This window comes from Vitis vinifera, chromosome 18 (genome assembly GCF_030704535.1).
Source record: "Vitis vinifera cultivar Pinot Noir 40024 chromosome 18, ASM3070453v1".
Lineage (NCBI taxonomy): Eukaryota > Viridiplantae > Streptophyta > Magnoliopsida > Vitales > Vitaceae > Vitis > Vitis vinifera.
This window is the reverse complement of record NC_081822.1, coordinates 30,679,456-30,702,760: the sequence shown is the minus strand read 5'-3', so window position 1 is coordinate 30,702,760 and position 23,305 is coordinate 30,679,456. Positions and strand designations below refer to the sequence as shown.

At 34.3% G+C, this 23,305-nt stretch overlaps 3 protein-coding genes across 3 annotated transcripts; 2 read left to right on the top strand and 1 right to left on the bottom strand.

The window, feature by feature from the left end:
- Positions 1-1,414: 1,414 nt before the first annotated feature.
- On the top strand, positions 1,415-3,177 carry LOC100264736 (UDP-glycosyltransferase 88A1-like). Its single transcript, XM_002266380.5, is given in 2 exon segments — positions 1,415-3,014; positions 3,017-3,177. Coding segments are annotated over 2 exon segments (1,446 nt in total). The 5' UTR covers positions 1,415-1,624; the 3' UTR covers positions 3,073-3,177.
- An 11,318-nt stretch (positions 3,178-14,495) lies between these two features.
- LOC100254461 (UDP-glycosyltransferase 88F5-like) lies at positions 14,496-16,125 on the top strand. Its single transcript, XM_059734776.1, has one exon. The coding sequence runs from the start codon at positions 14,584-14,586 to the stop codon at positions 16,033-16,035; it is 1,452 nt and encodes a 483-aa protein (XP_059590759.1). The 5' UTR covers positions 14,496-14,583; the 3' UTR covers positions 16,036-16,125.
- A 2,466-nt stretch (positions 16,126-18,591) lies between these two features.
- Positions 18,592-23,305, bottom strand: LOC100259577 (UDP-glycosyltransferase 88F5). The gene is made up of 2 exons (XM_002271997.4): positions 21,765-23,305; positions 18,592-18,739 (listed from the first exon to the last, which is right to left on the bottom strand). Exon 1 carries the CDS (start codon positions 23,217-23,219, stop codon positions 21,783-21,785), a length of 1,437 nt encoding a protein of 478 aa, XP_002272033.3. The 5' UTR covers positions 23,220-23,305; the 3' UTR covers positions 18,592-18,739; positions 21,765-21,782.

Genomic DNA, 23,305 nt, shown 5'->3' with positions numbered 1-23,305 from the left:
ATTACTTTAACACTTTTAATCACTTGAAAGCCTTCCTAGGGATGGCAATGAAGCGGGTTTTTTCGGATACCCACCCCATCCCGCCCCTAATGGGACGAGTTTCAATTTTAATAAATGGGTTTGGGAATTTTTTTTTAAAACCCAAGGCATCAGATGCTAGTTCGAGTATTGCCTTGTCTCGTCCCACCCGATTATATATATAATTAATTTTTTTAATTAATTTAATTTAATTTTTATTTTACTATTTTTAATATATAAATAATAATAATAAAATAAGTTCTAAAAAATATAATAATTTAATTATTTATAAAATATATTTATTTTAATATAATTAAAAATTCAAAAAAAATTAAACAGGGCAAGTCGGAGCGGGTATGGGAATTTATCATACTCGCCCCATTTAAGTTTTTAAATGGGACAGAGACGAGAATTATTTTGAATAAATGGGATGAGATTGGGATGGGGGCGACCTGTCTCAAACCCACCCCATTGTCATCCCTAATCCTTCCTACAATATCTTCTTCAAGATTTTATTTTATTTTTTCCCTTCTTCAAAACATATGAAACTTGATTTTCAAATTTAATCAATGAAAAAAAATATAAAAATATTGAATTAAAAACAAATTAATAACAAATATGACTAAATTATCTCAATGATAAACTCATAAAAAAAATTCCAAAATCTAAATATTATGAATCATTACATATTAAATACTATTCAACATAATGTTTCTACTTACAATGTTACATTTAGATGAAACAAAAAAGTATCAAATCTTCCTAGTATCTTTTTCAGGTGATACAATTTTTTTTGCTTTCCTTTTTCAATAAATATCAAGCTTGATATTCAAATTTAATTTATCAAGACTCAATATTTTAACATATTTTCAAACAATACGATAGCCGGAGCTATTTAATTTTCATATTAAATTATTATCTCTATTTTATCTTTAATTAATGATAGTTGATGAAATTTTCTTATTTTAAATAAGTTAGATATTTCATCAAATAACAAATGATATTTGATAATAAATTACAAAGAAAAAAACTAAAATATTTATATACATATGAGATTGCATGTGATTTTTTTCTCATCAACGAGTAATGTTTACCCATTTAATAAGGTTTTCTTTCAATTTTTTAACCATATATATTTTACATGTGTAATCTTATTAGTGGGTCAAACATGGATATATACTCCCAAAGTAAAGAGTGGATACCAAAGAACAACCTGACCGTAGCTTTTCTTTTCAAATTCATTTCACCATACCTTAAAATATATGATAGAGAGCATGGGAAATGTGTAAACCACTCTTTTTAATAGTTTTTTAGCAATTGGTTAAGTAATGGGTTCTTTAGATTCTTTTAATTGCAACAAAGTATATATTATTTTATTACGCTAATTAATCTTTTTAAATTCCAACTTGCTTCAATTCCAAACTCTATTTATTTGTTTAGTATAGTTTTCGTTTTCTTATTTTTGAAAATATTAAATAATTATAGCATTATATAAAATATAATAACCCTTATACACAAGGTATAAACTTGTCTTACACGCTTAAAAATTATTTTCATTGCCAAATTCCAATAAAGAGTCATCAGGTTAAAGATCCCAAAAACAACAATGGAGGATGCAATAGTCCTGTATCCAGCTCCAGGCATCGGTCATGTGGTGTCCATGATAGAGCTAGGCAAGCTCATCCTTCGTCGTTACTCCCACAGATTCTCCATCACCATTCTCCTCGCCCCCGGTCCTTTTGACACTCCGGCAACCACCTCTTACATTGACCACATCTCCCAAACCAATCCTTCCATCTCTTTCCACCGCTTTCCCTATCTCTCGGTTGACACCTCTTCTTCCACTCGCAGTCACTTCGCTGTCTTGTTTGAGTTCATCCGTCTCAGTGCCTCTAATGTCCTCCATTCCCTCCAGCAACTCTCCAGAGTTTCCACCATTCGGGCATTCATCATTGACTACTTTTGCGCTTCAGCTCTTCCTGCGGGTCGTGGCCTTGGAATTCCCACTTACTACTTCCTCACCTCCGGTGCTGCTTCTATTGCTGCCGTCCTCTACTTTCCGACAATTCACAAACAGACTGAGATCAGCAATAAGAGCTTCAAGGACATGCCCACTACCTTTATACACTTTCCTGGGTTGCCTCCGCTACAAGCCACTCGAATGCTTCAACCATTGCTCAACCGAGACGACCCCGCCTATGATGATATGCTATACTTCTCAGAGCTTTTTCCCAAATCCGATGGACTTGTGATAAATTCATTCGATGACCTTGAGCCGATAGCCCTTAAGACAATCAGAGAGGGGACATGTGTTCCCAATGGGCCAACTCCGTCAGTTTACTGCATCGGCCCTTTGATTGCTGATACTGGTGAAGATGAAAGCAATATTTCTGGTAATAAAACTCGTCATGGTTGCTTGTCCTGGCTTGACACACAGCCAAGTCAGAGTGTTGTCTTCTTGTGCTTCGGGAGCAAGGGAACGTTCTCTCCCGCTCAGATGAAGGAGATAGCTAATGGACTGGAAAGAAGTGGCAAGAGATTCTTGTGGGTGGTGAAGAACCCACCAACCACCGACAAAAGCAAGCGGATTGCAGTGACGGCCGATGTTGATTTGAATGTTCTAATGCCAGAGGGGTTCCTGGAAAGAACCAAGGATAGGGGAATGGTGGTGAAGTCATGGGCGCCGCAGGTGGCGGTGCTGAATCACCCATCGGTGGGGGGATTTGTAACCCATTGCGGGTGGAACTCGGTGTTGGAGGCAGTGGTTGCAGGGGTGCCAATGGTGGCCTGGCCTCTATATGCTGAGCAGCATCTGAATAAGGCAGCTCTGGTGGAGGTTATGAAGATGGCTATTGGAGTGGAGCAGAGGGATGAGGATATGTTTGTGAGTGGAGCTGAGGTGGAGAGGAGAGTGAGAGAGTTGACGGAGTGTGAAGAGGGGAGGGAGAGAGAAAGAAGCAGGAAGATGAGAGAGATGGCTTTGGCAGCTTGGAAAGAGGGGGTTCATCCACCACTGCCCTTGCCAAATTGGCTGATATCTGGAGTCAAGATTGATTGGAATGTATCTGAATCTAGCTTGCTTTTATCTTTGTAATTAGAACAAATCTATATATGTTTGAATCTTTGCTTCTTCCTATTAGTGAGCAGTTGGACGAGAAACATTGTGTAACTCATCATCAAGAAAAGTTACTAAAAGACTCAAAACACAAACACTCCTAAAATTAATGCTTGATAATGAATGGGCGAAGGAGAAGATCATAGGGTCATTCATAATCAACAAAGGTAATTTGGGTTTTCAAATATTGTTGGCATTTCAAAACATGATATTTCTATACAATTAGTAGCTGATAATGGATGATCGCAGGATGGTTTAATATAGGATTGATAAAAATAAAAAATTATATTAAATAAAATTAAAAAATTAAAATTTAAAAAATTAAAAATTAAAAGAGGAAGGGCAAGTAAGGTCTTCTAAGGATAATCATGAGGACTTTGGTATAAAAGAAATGGGTAGATGGGCAAAGGATAATCACCCTTATTCCTGTATCAACTTTATACGAAAGAGTTCAATTTCTCCATCATATCTGTCAGACTCTTTGAAGCTGCTGGAATAAAAGGATAATTATCCTTATAAAGTTGATAAAGAAATGGGTGGATGGCAACAATGTGGGCTCGTCCCGTCCCATCCCATCACATCCCATCTCAATTATTTAGGCCTCTTTTCATGGTCATCTAAAAAATAATAATAATAATAAACATTGCAAGGTAAGCCAAGTTTAAGGCAAGTTTTTTTAATATTTTTAAAATTTTATCTACAAAAAATTTATAAATAATAAATATTATAAACATTTTATAACTTTTTTTATGAGAAATACTTTTAATTTTATGTGTTAAAAAGGAAAAATTAAAAAAAAAAATTGAATTAGAATAATTTTTTATTTAATTATATACATAAATGGGGTGAGGAGAGAGGAGAAAAGGTAAAAGTTGAACCAATTTTGCTTTGGACCTCAAAACCCAAACCCATTCCATCCCGTTCGGATATGGATTTGGAACAAAAATAAGAATATGTTAAAAAAATGAGAATATATTTAAGAAAAAGTCAAAATGGGTTTGACCCAACTTGTTGCTCTCTAACTTTGAATATCCATGTTGAACACTATTAAAGGAAATATTCAAGAAGATATATGGAATCAAGCTTATAAAAAAGTAGAAAGGCACTCTCATAAATATTTTCATAAATCTAAAGGAATAAAAAATAATCAAATATTAACAATATTTGATTCTCACAATATTTGGAAATCAAATATGAAAGAAAATAGAGCAGAATAGAGTATTTGGAAATTTGGAAATTTATTGTATATTCAATCTGTCAACTTAATAAGGGAAGAAGATGCATATATACAAAACATTGGTTAGCCTATTCTAGGAATCTATGTGCAAACGAATAAGTTACAATCAATCAAAAATAATCTCCTATATACGATCAATCTCATCCTAAAATTATGGGATTCTTGATTATTTTCCCATAATACTTCCCCTCAAGTTGGAGCATGTATGTTAAGAACGCCAAACTTGTTGAGAAGGGAATGAAAAATTGATGAACTAAATGGCTTAGTGAACAAATCAGCAAATTGGCAAGCAGATGGAACATGAGCAGTTACTATGGCACCTGACTGAATTCGTTCTCGAACAACATGGCAATCGATTTCTATATGCTTGATACGTTCATGGTAAACTAGATTAGCAACAATATGGAGTGTTGCTTTACTATCATAGAATAGTTTGGTTGGTTGTGAGTGTTCTACTTGCAAGTCATCCAACAAATACTTGAGCCATATAAGTTCACACGTAATGGAAGCCATTGCTCGATATTCTTATTCAGCTGATGTCCTTAACATTGTTGTCTATTTCTTGGTTTTCCATGAAATAAGAGCTCTTCCAAGAAAAATGCAATATCCAGTCATAAATCGTCTTATGATCGAACATCGAGCCCAATCTACATCACAAAATCCCCTTAGTAGCAAATTTCCTTTGGCAGGAAAATATAATCCTTGTCCAGGTGCACCTTTAAGATACTGTAGAAGATGATGAACAACATCTAAATGAAGCTTTCTTGGTTCTTGCATAAACTGGCTTAAAATGTGAATTGGATAACTTATCTTTGGCCTTGTAATGGTAAGATAAATGAGTTGTCTAACCAATCTTCTGTAAATGGATGGATTCTTCAATAAATCTCCTACTGTCGGCAGGAGTTTATTATTTTCTTCTATAGGTGTCGATAATGGTTTGGCCCCAAGCAAGCCTGCTTCATCTAAGATATCAAGAGTGTATTTTTGTTGGGATATTGAAATACCATCAATAGAACAAGAAACTTCAATACCAAGGAAATATCGTAATTGACTGAGGTCCTTGATGAGAAATTTGGTGTGGAGAGACTCCTTAAGAGCTACAATTACATTCTCATCATTGACGATGATGATCATTTCGTCTACATAGATGAGCATAGCTGTGAAGGAAATACTAGAGATCTTTGTGAAAAGTGAATAATCAACTCTTGATTGATGGAAACCATCTTGTTGAATTGTGGCAGAAAATTTTTGAAACCAGCTACGGGAGGCTTGTTTAAGCCCATATAATGACTTGTTGAGTCGACATACCATAGGTGTCTCTCCCTATCGACGAAAACCAGGAGACAGTTGCATATAGACTTCTTCAAGCAGATCAGCATGGAGAAAGGCATTTTGAACATCCATTTGGTGAAGTGACCAGTGTCGGACAACAGCTACAACAAGTAAACATCGAACTATAGTTAACTTAGTCACAGGAGAAAATGTCTCCTTATAGTCAATCCCTTTATGTTGAGTGAAGCCTTTTGTGACCAACCGACTTTGTATCGCTCAACTATGCCATCAGAGTTATATTTGATCTTATACACCTATTTGCTCTCAATTGGACGATGATCGGAAGGGAGAGGTGTGAGTGTCCAAGTGTGATTTTGTTCAAGAGCATGGAGTTCTGCAGCCATAGTTTCCTGCCATTTTAGATCCAATATTGCTTGTTCATAAGTTTAGGTTCCACATGAGTGGTGATGGCATAAACAAAATTCCGATATTTTGGTGAGAGTTTTGCATAGGAAATATACCAAGTCAAAGGGTGACGCGTACCTGAAAAAGAAGAAGATTGGTTGGAAGCAACCTTGGCTGTGTGGTAAAGATGAAAATTTGAGAGTTGGACATTTGGTTGCTTGATACGATTAGAACAACGAGTAGTAGCAAGTGGAAGTGACACAATGGTGCCAAGATCAAGTGTAAATTCATTGGACATAGACTCGGGGGATGAAAGTAACAGTGGTAAAGACAAAGATTGATCATCAGCTTAGGGTTTGGTTGTCTCTATGGTTATGGGTTCATATGAGGTTTGTGGTCAAGGAAGAACGACCACATCATGTTGCTCTTCTTGTGGATTATTGTGGAACGGAAATATATGTTCATGAAAGACAACATCTCGGGAAGAAAAAAATTTATTATTTTTAATATCATAAACCCAATAACCCTTTTAACCAAGAGGATAACCAACAAATATGCAGCGACGAGCTCTTTTATCAAATTTATGTGTGGGTAAGAGATTGGTGGCATAAAAAAGACATCCAAAAGTTCATAGATGATTATATGAAGGTAGCTTGTTATATATAGAGAAGTTGGTATGACGATTTGTAAGAAAAAAAATGGTGTAGGTAAGTGATTGATTGTTTGAACACTTTCCTCCCAAAATTTTAACGGTGGGTTTGCTTGAAAACGAAGAGTTCTTCCCACATTTAAAAGATGACGATGTTTCCTCTCAACCACCCTATTTTGTTGGGGGGTGTAAGCACATGAATGATGGTAATTGATCCCCTTAGTATCCAAATACTGTTTCATAGAGGAAATTTTAGTCTCATTATTAGTTCGAAGAGTTTTAATGCAACAATTAAATTGTGTTTCCACACAAGAAATGAATGATTGCAATATCCCTTGTGTTTCAAATTTAAAACTCATGAGATGTATCCAAGTATATCGAGTATGATCATCAACAATTGTTAGGAAATAACGAGCCTCAGAATGAGAATTTATTCGATGTGGTCCCCAAATATCACAATGTATCAAATCAAAAGGCGCGTGAGAAGAAATGAAACTAGATGGAAAAGACAAATGAGTTTGTTTGGATAAAGGGAAAATTTCACAAACATGCTTGGAATCAAAATAAATTTCAGGATTAATTTTAGCAAGAACTTGAAGATGACCAGATGATAGGTTCCCAAGACGTTGATGCCAAAGATCAGAATGTTTGTGAATGGCATAAGCCAAGGCTGGATTTTGGTCTTGTGCGAGGTAGTAGAGGTCATTATGTTGCTTGCCCAAGCCAATCGTCTTCCTCGTAGTAGTGTCTTGCACAACACAAAAATAAAAAAAGAACATCACTATACATTGTAATGTCTGTGTTAGTTTACTAACTGATAGTAAATTAACTTGAAATTGTGGAACTTTGAGTACATCATTAAGTTTAATGTGGGGGGTAATATGCAATGAACCAATTGACTCAATATGTTCTTGACCACCATCTGACAAACTAATGGTAGTGGTCTTGGGCAAATTTTTTGGATCTAATAATTCAGTTGAGGAAGTCACATGATCCGTTGTTCCACTATTAATAATCCAACACATATTTAAGTGTAGGCAATCCAGAATAATTTTGGATGATGGCATATTTATACCCGTGGCATTTGCAAAATGTTGTGAATTACCACCATTGTTTTTCCAAATCATAGCCATCAATTGGTTATATTCCTCAGTTGTGAGCCTTGGTCTATCACTTGTTGGAAGAAATTTTGTTTCTATCTCGACAGCCTTATTTGTTTCCACTTTCATATTGTTTGCATTTGAGTGACATTGATTGGGAGGCTTCACGTTCTTCACATGAAGCTTGTGGCCAATTGGAAAGCCATGTAGGTAGTAACACTTCTCAATGTTGTGATAATCACGGTCACAATAAGAGCAGTGCAGCGGAGTCTTTTGCTTTTGAACCTGGTGTGCTGAAGTCACCTTATTGTCTTGATCTGCAAGCATGGCATAGAGGTTCTTGTTCCCATTACTGAGAGAAACTTCAACCTGTTTTTCTTGTTGAAGGACAAGTGAGTAAACTTGATGTGTATCGGGTAAAGGTTGCATCAATAAGATTTGTCCATGAATAGAAGCATAACTACCATTCAATCCCATGAGAAACTGCATAACTCTCTTTTTCTCATCATTTTCCTAAAATTTCTCTAATCCTCCACAAGAATAGGATAACACTTCATGATAGGATGAAAGTTCATCTCAAAAAGCTTTAAGCTTTGTGTAGTAAATCGAAATTGATTGTTGCCCCTGCCTATGTTCCACAATGTCTCGCTTGATCTGATAAATTCTTGAATCGTTTCCTTGAAAAAAAACATTCTTGTAGATCTGCCCATATTTCTGCTATAGTTTTTCTGCATAAATCACATTGTTGGCTATGTCTGGATGAATGGAATTCAATAACCATGAGATCACCATATCATTGCATTGTTGCCAAGAAGGAAAACTATCATTAGTCGAAGAGGATGGCTTAATGGAACCTGTGACGAATCCAATTTTGTCTTTAGCACTCAAACTGATTCTCATAGCTCGACTCCATGTGTTGTAGTTATCTCCTTCAAGTACCTTGGAGACAAGTACCATACTTGGGTGGTTTGAGTGGTGTAGAGAGACGGGATCTAAAGTTTCTATGGTAGCCTTAGATGATGTCAATCCCATTTTGTCGATGTTCATGGCAGCGACTGTAACAAGGAAATAGGTTGCGGAAGCGCTTGGAAGAATTCAAAGTCACCAGGTTTGGTTCTCTAATACCATGAAAGAAAACAGAGCAAAACAAAGTATTTGGAAATCTAGAAATCTGTTGTATATTCAATCTATCAACTTAAGGAAAGAAAATACATATATACAAAACATTGGTTAGCCTATAAAAAAATGTGCAAACGGATCAGTTACAATCAATCAAAAATAATCTTCTATATACAATCAAATCTCATCCTAAAATTATGGGATTCTTGATTCTTTTCCCATAATAAAATATTAATAATATTTAATTTTGACAATATTTGATTTTCAAATATTAATAATATTTGGTTCTCTTAATTTAAGATTATTTTCCTATATGTCAAGAATATCGTTTATCTCTTTCCTTGTATAAATCATCTATATTTTTGTATAAAATTACAAAGGAAGAAATTGAAAATATAGTTTTCATTGCCAACTAATCAAACTTTACATGGAATTAGAGCCAAAAAGAAAAAATGTCTTTTTTTTTAATCATTTTCTTCTTTCCCAAACATAGAATCCGAACTCAATATTCCATCATTTTATCAATGCTCTAGTTTCATCTCTATCAAGTTAAACAACACAAATTCCTACTATGGCAAAATCAAATCACTCCCTTAGTTTGTAACATCGGTGTTCTCTATCATCTATTAATCACTTGAAGGGTATATCCTTCAAGAAATACAATTTTTTTTGCTTTCCTTCTCCAAAACATGTCAAACTTAATCTCACAATTTAATCTATAAAAACTCCCATATCACATGTTTTCCAAACAATATGCTAATCATAACAATTTAAGTTTAATATTCAATTATTATCTCTTTTTGTGTATTTAATTAATGAGAATACAATGCTAGTTTGTAGAATTTTCTTATTTTAGACAAGGGTTAGGCATTCTATTCAATATGAGGCAATATATTATGAGATGCATCTGATTTTCTCTCTTCAAAATATTGAAATTTGTTAAAAACAATTAATTGATAACAAATACGACCAAGGCATCTCAAATAGACTAAGGATAAACTCATTAAAAAAAATTCAAAATTTAAATCCTATTAATCATTAAATATTCAAATACTATTTAACATAAAACTTCTACGAAACAAAAAAAAAAAAATCAAATATTACCTTAACACTTTTAATCACTTGAAATCTTTCCTACAATATCTTCTTCAAGAATTTTTTTTTTTTTTTTGTTTTCCTTCTTCAAAACATATGAAACTTGATTTTCAAATTTAATCTATGAAAAAAAATATAGAAATATTGAATTAATAACAAATATGACCAAATTATCTCAATTTGACTAATGATAAACTCATAAAAAAAAAAATCCAAAATGTAAATATTATGAATCATTACATATTCAATATTATTTAACATGATATTTCTACTTACAAATGTTACATTTAGATGAATCAAGTGATACAATTTTTTTTGCTTTCCTTCTTCAATAAATATCAATCTTCAAATTTAATTTATCAAGACTCTCATCCCCAATATTTTCACATATTTTCCAAACAATACGATAGTTGGAGCTATTTAATTTTTATATTAAATTATTATCTCTCTTTTATCTTTAATTAATGATATTAATAAGTTTTTCTTTCAATTTTTTAACCATATATATTTTACATGTGTAATCTTATTAGTGGGTCAAACATAGATATGTACTCCCAAAGTGAAGAGCGGATACCAAAGAACAATCCCGAGATTGTAGCTTTTCTTTTCAAATTCATTCACCTTACCTTAAAATATATGATAGAGAGTATGGGAAACGTGTAAATATCAACCTTTCCATTAAATAACAACCAATATCATTACGTAATTAGTTGTTATGACTTGTACTACATTTAATCTACTAATAAAACCACTCTTTGGATTTGGTGCCTTTTTCTCTTTTTGTTCTACCACTCTTTTTATTAGCTTCTTAGCAATTGGTTAAGTAATGGGTTCTTTAGATTCTTTTAATTGCAACAAAGTATATATTGTTTTATTACGCTAATTAATATTTTTAAATTCCATCTTGTTTCAATTCCAAACTTCATTTATTTGTTTAGTATAGTTTTCGTTTTCTTATTTTTGAAAATATTAAATAATTATAGCATTATATAAAATATAATAACTTTTATACAAGAGGTATAAACTTGTCTTAGACACTTAAAAATTATTTTCATTGCCAAATTTCAAGAAAAAGTCATCAGGCTAAAGATCCCAAAGGTTGTCGAGACTTCTATGGATTAAAAAATGATTTGGGAATATCCAAATTCACAAGTATGAGGTTATATCAACCCCAAAAGTATCTAGGCCTTGGTTTGTTTTTTTGAATGATCCAACATCCTTCATCTCCACTCGCCACCAACCATGGCTTCCATCCTAGGCCCTCCAAGAATATGGATAAACCCTTCCTTCTTTTAGCTCCACGTTAAAAATTATGTGGGGTTTAGTCTTTGGGCTTTCTTTAATTTGGATATTGTTGGTATTGGCTTTAGGCTTGGATTGTTTATTTGAGTTTGGTTACTTCAATTAAAACTTTTAGATTTAGATTATTCATTGGACTGTTGGCTTGGATAAATATCTTCATTTTGGGCTTTGCATGTTGTATTTATGAGATTGGGCTTTACCTTTAATTTGGGTTTGCTTTTTAGTGACTTGTATTTTGGGTTGAACCTTGTCATTGTCATATACTGCGGTTCACTTCTATACTCATTTGAGGGTTATTTTTTGGCTTAAACATGAAGCTGAGGATAATCTATAAGGTGTTGAAAAAGCAAATTCAAAAAGGGGGACTACTTTCTCCCTCCTTGGGTTCTCTCCCTCAATCCTAAGGTATTACACTTGGACTACATGTAGTTGGTGGAAAACAATAAGTTAAGATATTTTTATTCCTATGACATCATATTCCATTAACTAACAAATACATATTCTAAAAAATCATTTTTAATTAAATATAATATTTTTTATATTATATCCAATATAAATGAAATCGTATATCTAAATAATTACATTATATTATGTCTATACTTAATTTGTAAAATAAATAAATAAAAAATGAAATAGAATATATATTATTTTTTAATATTCGATATTCATTTAAAATAAAAATTTTATTACATTGCAATGTTAAAAAAATACATATATTTAAAATGCGAAATTTTTCTTAGGTTTAAATAGATTCATTATTAAATATTTAAAAATTATAACTAAATTTTTTTATATTTTCTATTTAATATATAAAAATAATATATATATATATATATATATATATATATATATATATTATAGTATTATTTTATAAATATATTTTTAGTTCTTTTTGAACTAAAATTTTAATTTTTTTTTAATCAAAATTCGAAATTAAACAAAAAAAAAAAAAGCCCTTCCATCTAATTGGAAAATAATCAAACTCTGCAAGTCTAACAGCTGAAAGGAAGAAAGAGGAAAGAAAGAAAAAGAAAAAAGACTGAAAGAAAAAAGTCACAACATACACATGAAGAAAAACCCATCCTTTTCAGGTCATCATCATGTGCCAGAAAATTCAACCTGAAATGAAGAAAATGAATCCAATTTAATTTTTTTTTATAATTTATCTCCCTAAATATTAACTTTAGAGCTTGAATTCATGCTAAAGTTAAGGAAAGTGTTGAAATTTTGACAAGTATTCATAATCGACAAAACCAATGAAAGAGATAATTTCAGAGGTAATTGACTTCATCTTAGGAATTAATCAACTTTTTATATCTTAGGAATAAATATGTTCCAGTAACTTCGTCTTCCTTCTACTCAATGGCCTTTGTTTATAAACGTACTAATCAAATATGAACAAATATAAACACATCACCATTATTTTTTAGTAGATTAAATTATCAAAATTATAATTCTTTAGTTTAATAAAATTTGGGCTCGATAATTTACCCAGGTATATATATTCAAAAGGTGGTACTTGAAAAAATTTAAGAAGTTACAGATAGGAATGGCAACGGGGCGGGTTCGGGACGGGTCGCCCCCATCCCAACTCCGCCCCGTTTATTTAAAATAAATCCCATCCCCGTCCCATTTAAAAACTTAAACAGGGCGGGGCGGGGCGGGTACAATAAATTCCTATACCCGCCCCGCCCCGCCCCGCCCGCCCCGTTTATTATTATTTTTTTTTGAATTCACCATTGAAACCGGCGAGACAGGGCTTACTGCCGCAGTGCCGCCGCGATAAGGTCTCTGTGGGTAAAGCCAACCACCACCCCTCCTTCGTGTACTGCTGCAGCACCGCCATAATCAGATCTCTGTGGGTAACGTTGCCGCCCCTCCTTCGCTTACTGTTGCAGATTATCCAAACAATTCACACGCCCCAGAAAGACTCAGAATCAAAAGCAACATTATACAATTAACCAAACAAACTGCACTAAAGCCCAGTAGTTGTACAAACTGAAGTTAACCCCATGTGTGTCATTCAAATTCAAAACAGAAATCAGTTAAATATTTTCCCAAATGCTCTGTTTGGTTTCCAAGAAAATGTGGGAAAATAAAAGATGGCAAAATCTTGGAATCTGCATTTTTCATCATTTGGGACCTAGAGACAACAATGGGGCTTCCATGTTACCTCTGTTTAGGTTAGTCCTTCAGTTTCTGCGAACCAAAACATCATAAAAACAGAAGCTTGACAATTTTCTTTCAGAAAATAAAGAAACGAAGAAATTGGAATCGCGACTCATAGAAAAGGCGTCGGAACTGAAATTTCCAGCGGCAGACAGAAGGCGCTTAGCAGCCTGAAGAGCATTGGCTACTTCAGACAGGCAAGTCAAGGGAGACGCCGACGAAGTCGACACATCCAAAGGCCTCAAACCAGCCCCGAAATCTCTGATCTCCTCAAACAAATGCGTCAAAAGCGCGATCCTACGGACAAGATCCGTGCAATCCCGCTTGAACACACCTCCATGGGTAACGCCAGTCGTCGCCCCTCCTTCGCGTACTGTCGTAGTGCCGCTGCGATCAGATCTCCGTGGGTAACTCCAGCCGCCGCCCCTCCTTCGCGTACTGCCGCAGTGCCGCCGCGATCAGATCTCCGATTGTTGAATCTGACGACATCACAACCTGGACTGGCCAGCTTCCCCTTCCGGTTCTTCTCTTCGTGTCCTCTCCGGTGAGTCTTGGAAGTGGAGAAGAAGCTCTTTGGTTTCTGGCGACAGGAAGCTGCCATACCTAGAACGGTGGAAGAGTTCAAGGGCAAAAATGTGATGGAGGATCGGGGCGGGGCGGGGCGGGGTGGGGCAATACCCGCCCCCGCCCCGAACCCGCTCCGGGTTTTTTAAACCATTCCCAAACCCGCCCCAAACCCGTTTAATAAAATTTAACCCTGTCCCATTAGGGGCGGGGCGGGGCGGGTACCCGAAAAAACCCGCCCCATTGCCATCCCTAGTTACAGAAGTTAGGATTGCAAATAACATGCCATCTTCTGATCTTAATGTTGCATCTCCGGAAGGAAAAGATGGCTTTAAGGCTTAGGTAAATGGGTTGTTCAGGAATAATTTAATGGAGCAGTTGACAGGCAACGCGTGCCCGTGAGAACCAAATGTGGGCACGTCTCTTGATGTAGGATATTGGTTGAATAATGTGAGTTTCTGACCGAGCATTATCATTGAGGTGATACAAAGTTGTCATTCTGAGTTTGTCCAATCCAGAGATCCAACAATAAACAACGATGGAGGATGCAATAGTCCTGTATCCAGCTCCAGGCATCGGCCATGTGGTGTCCATGATAGAGCTAGGCAAGCTCATCCTTCGTCGTTGCTCCCATAGATTCTCCATCACCATTCTCCTTGCCCCCGGCCCTTTTGACACTCCGGCCACCACCTCTTACATTGACCACATCTCCCAAACCAATCCGTCCATCTCTTTCCACCGCTTTCCCTATCTCTCGGTCGACACCTCTTCTTCCACTCGCAGTCACTTCGCTGTCTTGTTTGAGTTCATCCGTCTCAGTGCCTCTAATGTCCTCCATTCCCTCCAGCAACTCTCCAGAGCTTCCACCATTCGGGCATTCATCATCGACTACTTTTGCGCTTCAGCTCTTCCTGCGGGTCGTGGCCTTGGAATTCCCACTTACTACTTCCTCACCTCCGGTGCTGCTTCTGTTGCTGCCGTCCTCTACTTTCCGACAATTCACAAACAGACTGAGAGCAGCAATAAGAGCTTCAAGGACATGCCCACTACCTTTATACACTTTCCTGGGTTGCCTCCGCTACAAGCCACTCGAATGCCTCAACCATTGCTCAACCGAGACGACCCCGCCTATGATGATATGCTATACTTCTCAGAGCTTTTGCCCAAATCCGATGGACTTGTGATAAATACATTCGATGACCTTGAGCCGATAGCCCTTAAGACAATCAGAGAGGGGACATGTGTTCCCAATGGGCCAACTCCGTCAGTTTACTGCATCGGCCCTTTGATTGCTGATACTGGTGAAGATGAAAGCAATATTGCTGGTAATAAAGCTCGTCATGGTTGTTTGTCCTGGCTTGACACACAGCCAAGTCAGAGTGTTGTCTTCTTGTGCTTCGGGAGCAAGGGAACGTTCTCTCCCGCTCAGATGAAGGAGATAGCTAATGGACTGGAAAGAAGTGGCAAGAGATTCTTGTGGGTGGTGAAGAACCCACCATCCACCGACAAAAGCAAGCCGATTGCAGTGACGGCCGATGTTGATTTGAATGTTCTAATGCCAGAGGGGTTCCTGGAAAGAACCAAGGATAGGGGAATGGTGGTGAAGTCATGGGCGCCGCAGGTGGCGGAGCTGAATCACCCATCGGTGGGAGGATTTGTAACCCATTGCGGGTGGAACTCAGTGTTGGAGGCAGTGATTGCAGGGGTGCCAATGGTGGCCTGGCCTCTATATGCTGAGCAGCATCTGAATAAGGCAGCTCTGGTGGAGGTTATGAAGATGGCTATTGGAGTGGAGCAGAGGGATGAGGATATGTTTGTGAGTGGAGCTGAGGTGGAGAGGAGAGTGAGGGAGTTGATGGAGTGTGAGGAGGGGAGGGAGCTGAGGGAAAGAAGCAGGAAGATGAGAGAGATGGCTTTGGCAGCTTGGAAAGATGGGGGTTCATCCACCACTGCCCTCGCCAAATTTGCTGATGTCTGGAATCAAGATTGATTGGAATGTATCTGAATATTTCTCCTACATGAATAATGAATCTAGCTTGTTTTATGTTTCTAATCAGCACAAACCCATGTTTGAATCTTAGTTTCTTCCTCTTGATGTATTGTAAAGCAGTTGGGCAAGAGATATTGTAGAGCTCATCATCAAGAAAAGTAAGTTCAAAGACTCAAAGCACAAACACTTCAAAAATTAATGGTTGATAATGAATGGGCAAAGGAGAAGATCATAGGGTAACTCATCATCAACAAAACTAATTAATCTGGGTTCTCAAATATTATCAAGATTCCAAGACCCGACATTTCTACACAATTAGTAGTTGATATGGATGAGCAAAGCATGGTTTGATATAGGATCGATAATAATAAAAAAATGGGCAAGTAAGGTCTTCCAAGGATATTATAAGGACTTTGGTATGTGTGATGGGTAAAGGATAATCACAATTATTTCTTTATCAACTTTGTATAAAGACTTCATTTGTTGTTGATAAGAACAATTGACTTTATTCCAATATATCTAGCATTTGTTTTCTCTTTATTTGCAATGATACATATCCTTGTTGAGTAGTGAGGAAAAGGAATGTTTTTGGGCTGTTTAAAGTTTGGAAGTGTTTAAATGGATTAGTGGTGGGTTAATAATTTGTTTTTTCTATTTAATCTTAGCGGGGTTTTGATATTATTCTATCATGCCCATTTATATATACTAATAAGTGTACACGTGTCAGTGTCACGTCACATAAGATAATATAAAAAAAGTCTAATAAATAAATAAATATATAAATTTATTTTTTTTCAAATAGAGATTTAATGTCAAATAATTGAATTAGACATGCATGAAACCAAATTGAAAAAAAAAATTAGGAGGGGATATAAATAAGATTATACTTTTTCATAACAAAATTTTAGATAGTAAAATTCTTTTCTAGTTAATTTTTCTAAATCGTGAATATTAGTTAAAAAAATAAATTTAAAAGAAACAAAATAAGACAAATTAAAAGTATTAGATTATAAAATAAAAAAACTGCAATCTCCAATTCCTACAAGAATAATAATTTTAATTTAAAAAAAAAAACAAATCAAAGATTTTATTCTTGAGAAAATTATAATCATCCTAATATTGAAATTGAGAGTACCGATTTACAAAAACCTCTAAATTCTCTTCAAAGTTACAAACATTATGAGAAATTTGAAATGTTTTAAAATTTTAGAGATTAAAAGTGAAATTGTTAGTTTGATAATATATTAATTATAAATATTTTATAACATTAATTAATAATAAAATGACTAAATTATATCAATTTGACTAACGATAAAATAATAAAAAATTCCAAAATCTAAATATTATGAATCATCACATATTCAATATTATTTAACATAATATTTCTACTTACAAGTTTTACATTTAAATGAATATATATATATATATATCAAATATTGCATTTTACATTTGTAATCATTCTGCAATATCTCCTTCCATAAATACAATTTTTTTTCCCTTCTTTAATAAATATCAAGCTTGATCTTCAATTTGATTTATCAAGACTCTCTCATCCCAAATATTTTCACAAATTTTCCAAACAATATGATAGTTGAGCTATTTAATTATTATCTCTTTTGTATATTTAATTAATGATAGTTGATAGGATTTTCTTATTTTAAATAAGTAAGATATTTCATCGAATAACAAATCATATTTGATGATAAATTACAAAGAGAAAATTGTAATATTTATATGTATATGAGATGCATGCGATTTTCTTTCACCGTCCGTTAATATTTACCCATTTAATATTTATATAGATTCCTTTAATTGCAACAAAGTATATACTTGTTTTATTACACTGATTAATCTTTTTAAATTCCAATTTGCTTTAATTCCAAATTCTATTTATTTGTTTAGTATAGTTTTTGTTTTTTTATTTTTAGAAATATTAAATAATAATAACTCTATATAGAATATAATAATTCTTATATAAAAGGTATAAACTTACCTTAGACGCTTAAATATTATTGTCGAGACTTCTATGGATTGAAAAATGATTTGGGAAGATCCAAATTCACATGTACGAGTTTCTATCCACCCTAGAAGTTTTAAAGGTTAATTTTTTTCCATTGGACCTAGGACCTGTTCACGTGGACTATGGGCTTGGATAAATATTGTATTTGGGCTTTGTTTATTGGTTGTAGATCTTCCTTTTGGGCTTTGCATGTTGTATTTGTGGGATTGGGATTTACCTTTAATTTGGGTTTGGTTTTTTAGACTTTTAGTGACTTGCATTTGGGGGTTATTTCTTTTGGCCTTGATGAGCACCACATGAAGGATTGGGTTTTTGGGCTTGAACGCAAAGTTGAAGACAAGGTTTGAAATATCAGTAAACACGGATATATCAGTACGGATATATAAAAAATATTGGAGAAATATCGATGAATATTTTGACTAAAATATTGATAAGGTAAAAATTATTTAAAATTCATGAAAATATTTTTAAAAAACTCTAAAAAAAATTATAAAATAAATAAAAAATCACATTTTAAAGTTATTTTATAAATATAATCGGCATATATATTGTTATGAAAAACCAAATAATCCAAATGAACATAAACTTATAAGCTAACAATATCCAAAAATAACATCTTAAGCAAAATCCTAATGATGATCGTTCCCCGACCTAGCCATCACTCCTCGCCCGAAGTAAGGGTACCTGAAAAATTATCAACAAAAGGGAATGAGCTTAAAACCCAATAAGGAACATTAATACAGTTCATAGATCAAATATTTCAAGTTCACTTACAAAATATGATATATTATAAGTAATTATTTTCATAAAATTTTGAGTCAGTTTTGTCAATACATTCAAAACTTTTAATTGTACACTTTCATTTTTTATTTAAACATTTTCATATCAAATTCAGTTAAAACATTCAAATCATTTATTTACTCTGATTATCAAATATCAAATAATGCACAATTAGGTAGGACTTTTCAAATGGGTGACTAGCCTTAAATTATTTATTTAAGGTGGACGGAATCAAACACTACTAATACTAGTAACCTCTAACCAATTTATTCTACTAATTAAATTTTATGCTACTTATTAACTTACACTCATCATTAGTATAATAATATTGATAACTTCTATTCTCTCACTTTCAGTTTTTTTTTTCCACTAAACGTAAATTGTATCCCCAACAATTCTCCCTTATTGCAAACATAATATATATATATATATATATTTTCTTTTCACCATTCTCCATCTTCCACAAGCACACATTTTTATTTTATTTTATTTTTTAAATTTCATTACTTAGATCTATTCATCTAAGAAATTTTGAATTTCCTTATTTTCATCAATAGAACAATCTATATTCCTAATTTCAATATTTTTTACCTAAAAGTTTTAATTTAATTCAAATACAATAAATAGTGTGAAATAAATGATAATATATTTATATAATTTTTTTAATATTTATATTTTTTTATATTTAATTATCATATAAATAATATAAAAAAAACTTATTAAAAAAATTATAATATTGATTTTTATATTTTTATTAATCAATTAAATATAATTTAAAATAAAATAATTAGAATTAGGTTTTTTTTTCAACAACCTTAACAAATTTAAATTAAATATATATTATCAAAGAGTATCATAGTATGGTAGCCAGGGATCGAACTCAAAAGGCCACCCACTTCTCTCACTCGAGGCATCAAGAAGCCCTTGTCTGAAGTTGCCCTCCAGACGAGAGAATCCCTAAAAAGGCCCTATTTTCCTCTGCCATTCTCAATCCTCGCAGGTACTAATCTAATCATGTTATTTATTTATTTTTGTTTTTTTGCAACCCCCTTTGATTCCCAAGAAAATCCATCCCCCATTTGATTTCCGGGAAAATGCATCCTCGTTTGATTTCCGTGAAAATCCATGCCACTGGATTTAAATTTAACTGAAAAAGCACAACCTTTGCCTGCAAATCATGATCAGATTACCAAACAGCATCTTATTTGTTTTTTTTTAAAATAAAAAAAAAATGGACAGATTTTGTATCCTGTGCGTGAGCTGGATTGGTAGGAAATATCGGGGAATTTCCCAAAAAATCGGTAAAAATACCGATAAATACAGAAATATCGGTGATATTTCCGAAATATTACCGAAATTTCCGTCGACCAATAATATCAAGTCGGAGCCGGACGATAAGCGAAATTTCGCCGTAATTTTTTTATATTTCAAACACTGGTTGAGGATGATCTATAAGAGGAGATGAAAAAGCAGATTCAAAAAAGGGACAACTGTCTCCCTCGTTGGGTTCTCTTCCTCAATCCTAAGGTTTTGCTCTTAGGTTACAATTTGGCTATTGGAATACAATAGGATAGAATGGAAATGAAAACTTAAGATGCTATATACAATAAAATCTATTATGTTATATTTATATTTAGTTTGTAAAATAAATAAAAGGAAAATAAAATAAAATATATATTATTTTTAATATTTAATATTTGTTTAAAATAAAATTTTATTACAGTCCCATATTCTAAATTTCTCTTGTGTATAAGTATATTCCTGAATAAAATATTTAAAATTTATAACTAACAATTTTATATAATTTTATTTAATATATATATATATATATATATATATATATATATACATTTATAGTTCTCTTTTAGCCACAAATTTAATTCTTTTAATCAAAATTTTTTACTTTGAAAAATAAGTTTGAATGTAAATAGCTTAATCTTGTTGTTTTTAGTTAAATAAGCTATTATTAATTGTCAAATCTTTATTTTTATTTTATTTTTTTGCTTTTCTCTCATTGCTTCTTAAATATATACAACTACTCAAGAGGAAAATATATATGTTTTTCTTCTTTATAATTTTATATACAATGGTTACAATTTGTTCTTTGAATACATATAATTCAAGATACATATAGGGCAAGTTGACCAACTCGAGAGGAAAGTATATATACTTTTCTTAATCATAATTTTATATACAATGCTTACAATATGCTCTGAGTTGTATATATTTAAGGAGCATAATATATTATATATAAAATTATGACTATGAGAAACATAGGTTGGTGCAACTTGTCCTATATCTATATCTATATATATATATATATATATATATAGGACAAAGTTGCGTAGGATAAGTTACACAACCAATATTTAATTTTCTTAATTATAATTTTATATACAATGCTTACAATATGCTACGAGTTGTATATATTTAAGGGGCCTATATTATACATAAAATTATGACTAAGAGAAACATAGGTTGGTGCAACTTGTCGCATATATATAGGGCAAGTTGGGTAGGATAAGTTACACTATCTATGTTTATTTTTTTTAATCGTAATTTTATATACAATGCTTACAATATGCTTCGAATCGTATATATTTAAGGAGCATATATCATATATAAAATTATGACTACGAGAAACATAGGTTGGTGCAACTTGTCCTAGACATACATATATATAAGACAAGTTGCATAGGATAAGTTACATATATTTAATTTTCTTAATTATAATTTTATATATGATGCTTCTTAAATATGTACAACTACTCAAAAGGAAAGTATATTTATTTTTCTTAATAGTAATTTTAAATATAATAGTGAACCAGTCTCTTATATAACGAGTAGATCGATGCAACCTAATTACCAATGAGCAAAGGATTAACTCAAAAACTATTAGCAATTCAATCCGGAATGGGCTCACTCTTACCTATATTGACCTGCAACCTTAATCATGCTTCCAGATCTCGGCCAACTTGGCAAGGGCCGTAGTGGATGATCCCTCCTCTCTCCAAGCTTCCACCGCCATCTCTCTTATCTTCTCGCTTCTCTCTCTCAGCTCTCTCCCCTCTTCAGAATCCATCAACTCTTTGAGTCGCCTCTCCAACTCAGCCCCACTCACAAACCTGTCACCATCTCTCTGCTCCACACCAATGGCCATCTTCATATTCTCGACCAAAACAGCCTTATTCAGGTGTTGTTCGGCGTGGAGAGGCCATGCCACCATTGGCACTCCCGCAACCACCGCTTCCAACACTGAGTTCCACCCCACGTGAGACACAAACCCACCCACGGATTGGTGTCTCAGCACCGCCACCTGCGGCGCCCATGACTTCACCACCATTCCCCTATTATTGGTTCTTTCCAAGAACCCTTCTGGCATAAGCTCATCCAAATCAAAGTCGTTCCACACCAAATTTTCTTCCTTGATTTCCTTGCTTTTGTTATCCACAGGTGGAATTTTCACCACCCACAAAAATCTCTGGCCGCTTCTCTCCAACCCATTAGCTATCTCCTTCACCTGCTCCCTCGAGAACGATCCACGGCTGCCAAAACACAGGAACACAACACTCCTACTCGGCTGCTGGTCCAGCCATGACAAGCAGTCATGCTTATGAGTTGGAGCATCTTCACCAGCATCTGCAATCAATGGTCCAATGCAATAAACAGACGGACTTGGTCCATCGGTAACGCATTCCCCATTTGTAATAGCCATAAGGGCTATTGGCTCAAGGCCATCAAAAGTATTGGTCAAAACCCCATCACATTTTCGTAGATCCAGTGAGAACTGTAGCGACTGGTGATAAGTCCGGTCCTCTCGGTCAAGCAGTGGTTCTATCATGTGAGTAGCTAGCAGTGGAGGCAATCCAGGAATGTGAAAAACAGTGGTGGGGAGATCTTTGAAGCTCTTGGTGGTCTGTTTGTGGATTGTTGGCAAGTAGAGGATGGCAGCGAGAGCAGCAGCAGAAAAGGAAGTGAAGAAATAAGTGGGAATTCCAAGGCCACGAGCCAAGGGAAAAGCTGAAGTGCAAAAAGAGTCGAGTATAACAGCCCGAATGGAAGAAGCTTCCGAGAGCTGCTGAAGAGATTGGAGAACATTAGAATCATTGAGACTCAGGAACTCGAACATGTTGGCCAGGCGACCAAGAGTTGGAGATGCGGTGAATGGGAGATAAGGGAAGCGGTGGAAGGAGATGGAAGAGGTGGTTTGGGAGATTCGATCGATGTGAGAGGTGGTGGCTGGAGTGTCAAAAGGGCCAGTTGTGAGGAGAATAATAATGGAGAATTCGCAGTTGTAGCGGCTAAGAATGAGCTTACCAAGCTCTACCATGGACAACAAGTGGCCAATCCCTGGAGCTGGGTAAAGGACTATGGCATCCTTCATTTTTGGTACCAGCTTGGATTCTTGGAATTGGGAGGAACTAAGAATGAGATCTGCAGATGAAGTCGATGTTAGAGATGATATACATA

Bases quoted from the DNA above. Each gene is read 5' to 3' on its own strand.
- LOC100254461 (XM_059734776.1), top strand. From the start codon at position 14,584: ATGGAGGATGCAATAGTCCTGTATCCAGCTCCAGGCATCGGCCATGTG.
- LOC100259577 (XM_002271997.4), bottom strand. From the start codon at position 23,219: ATGAAGGATGCCATAGTCCTTTACCCAGCTCCAGGGATTGGCCACTTG.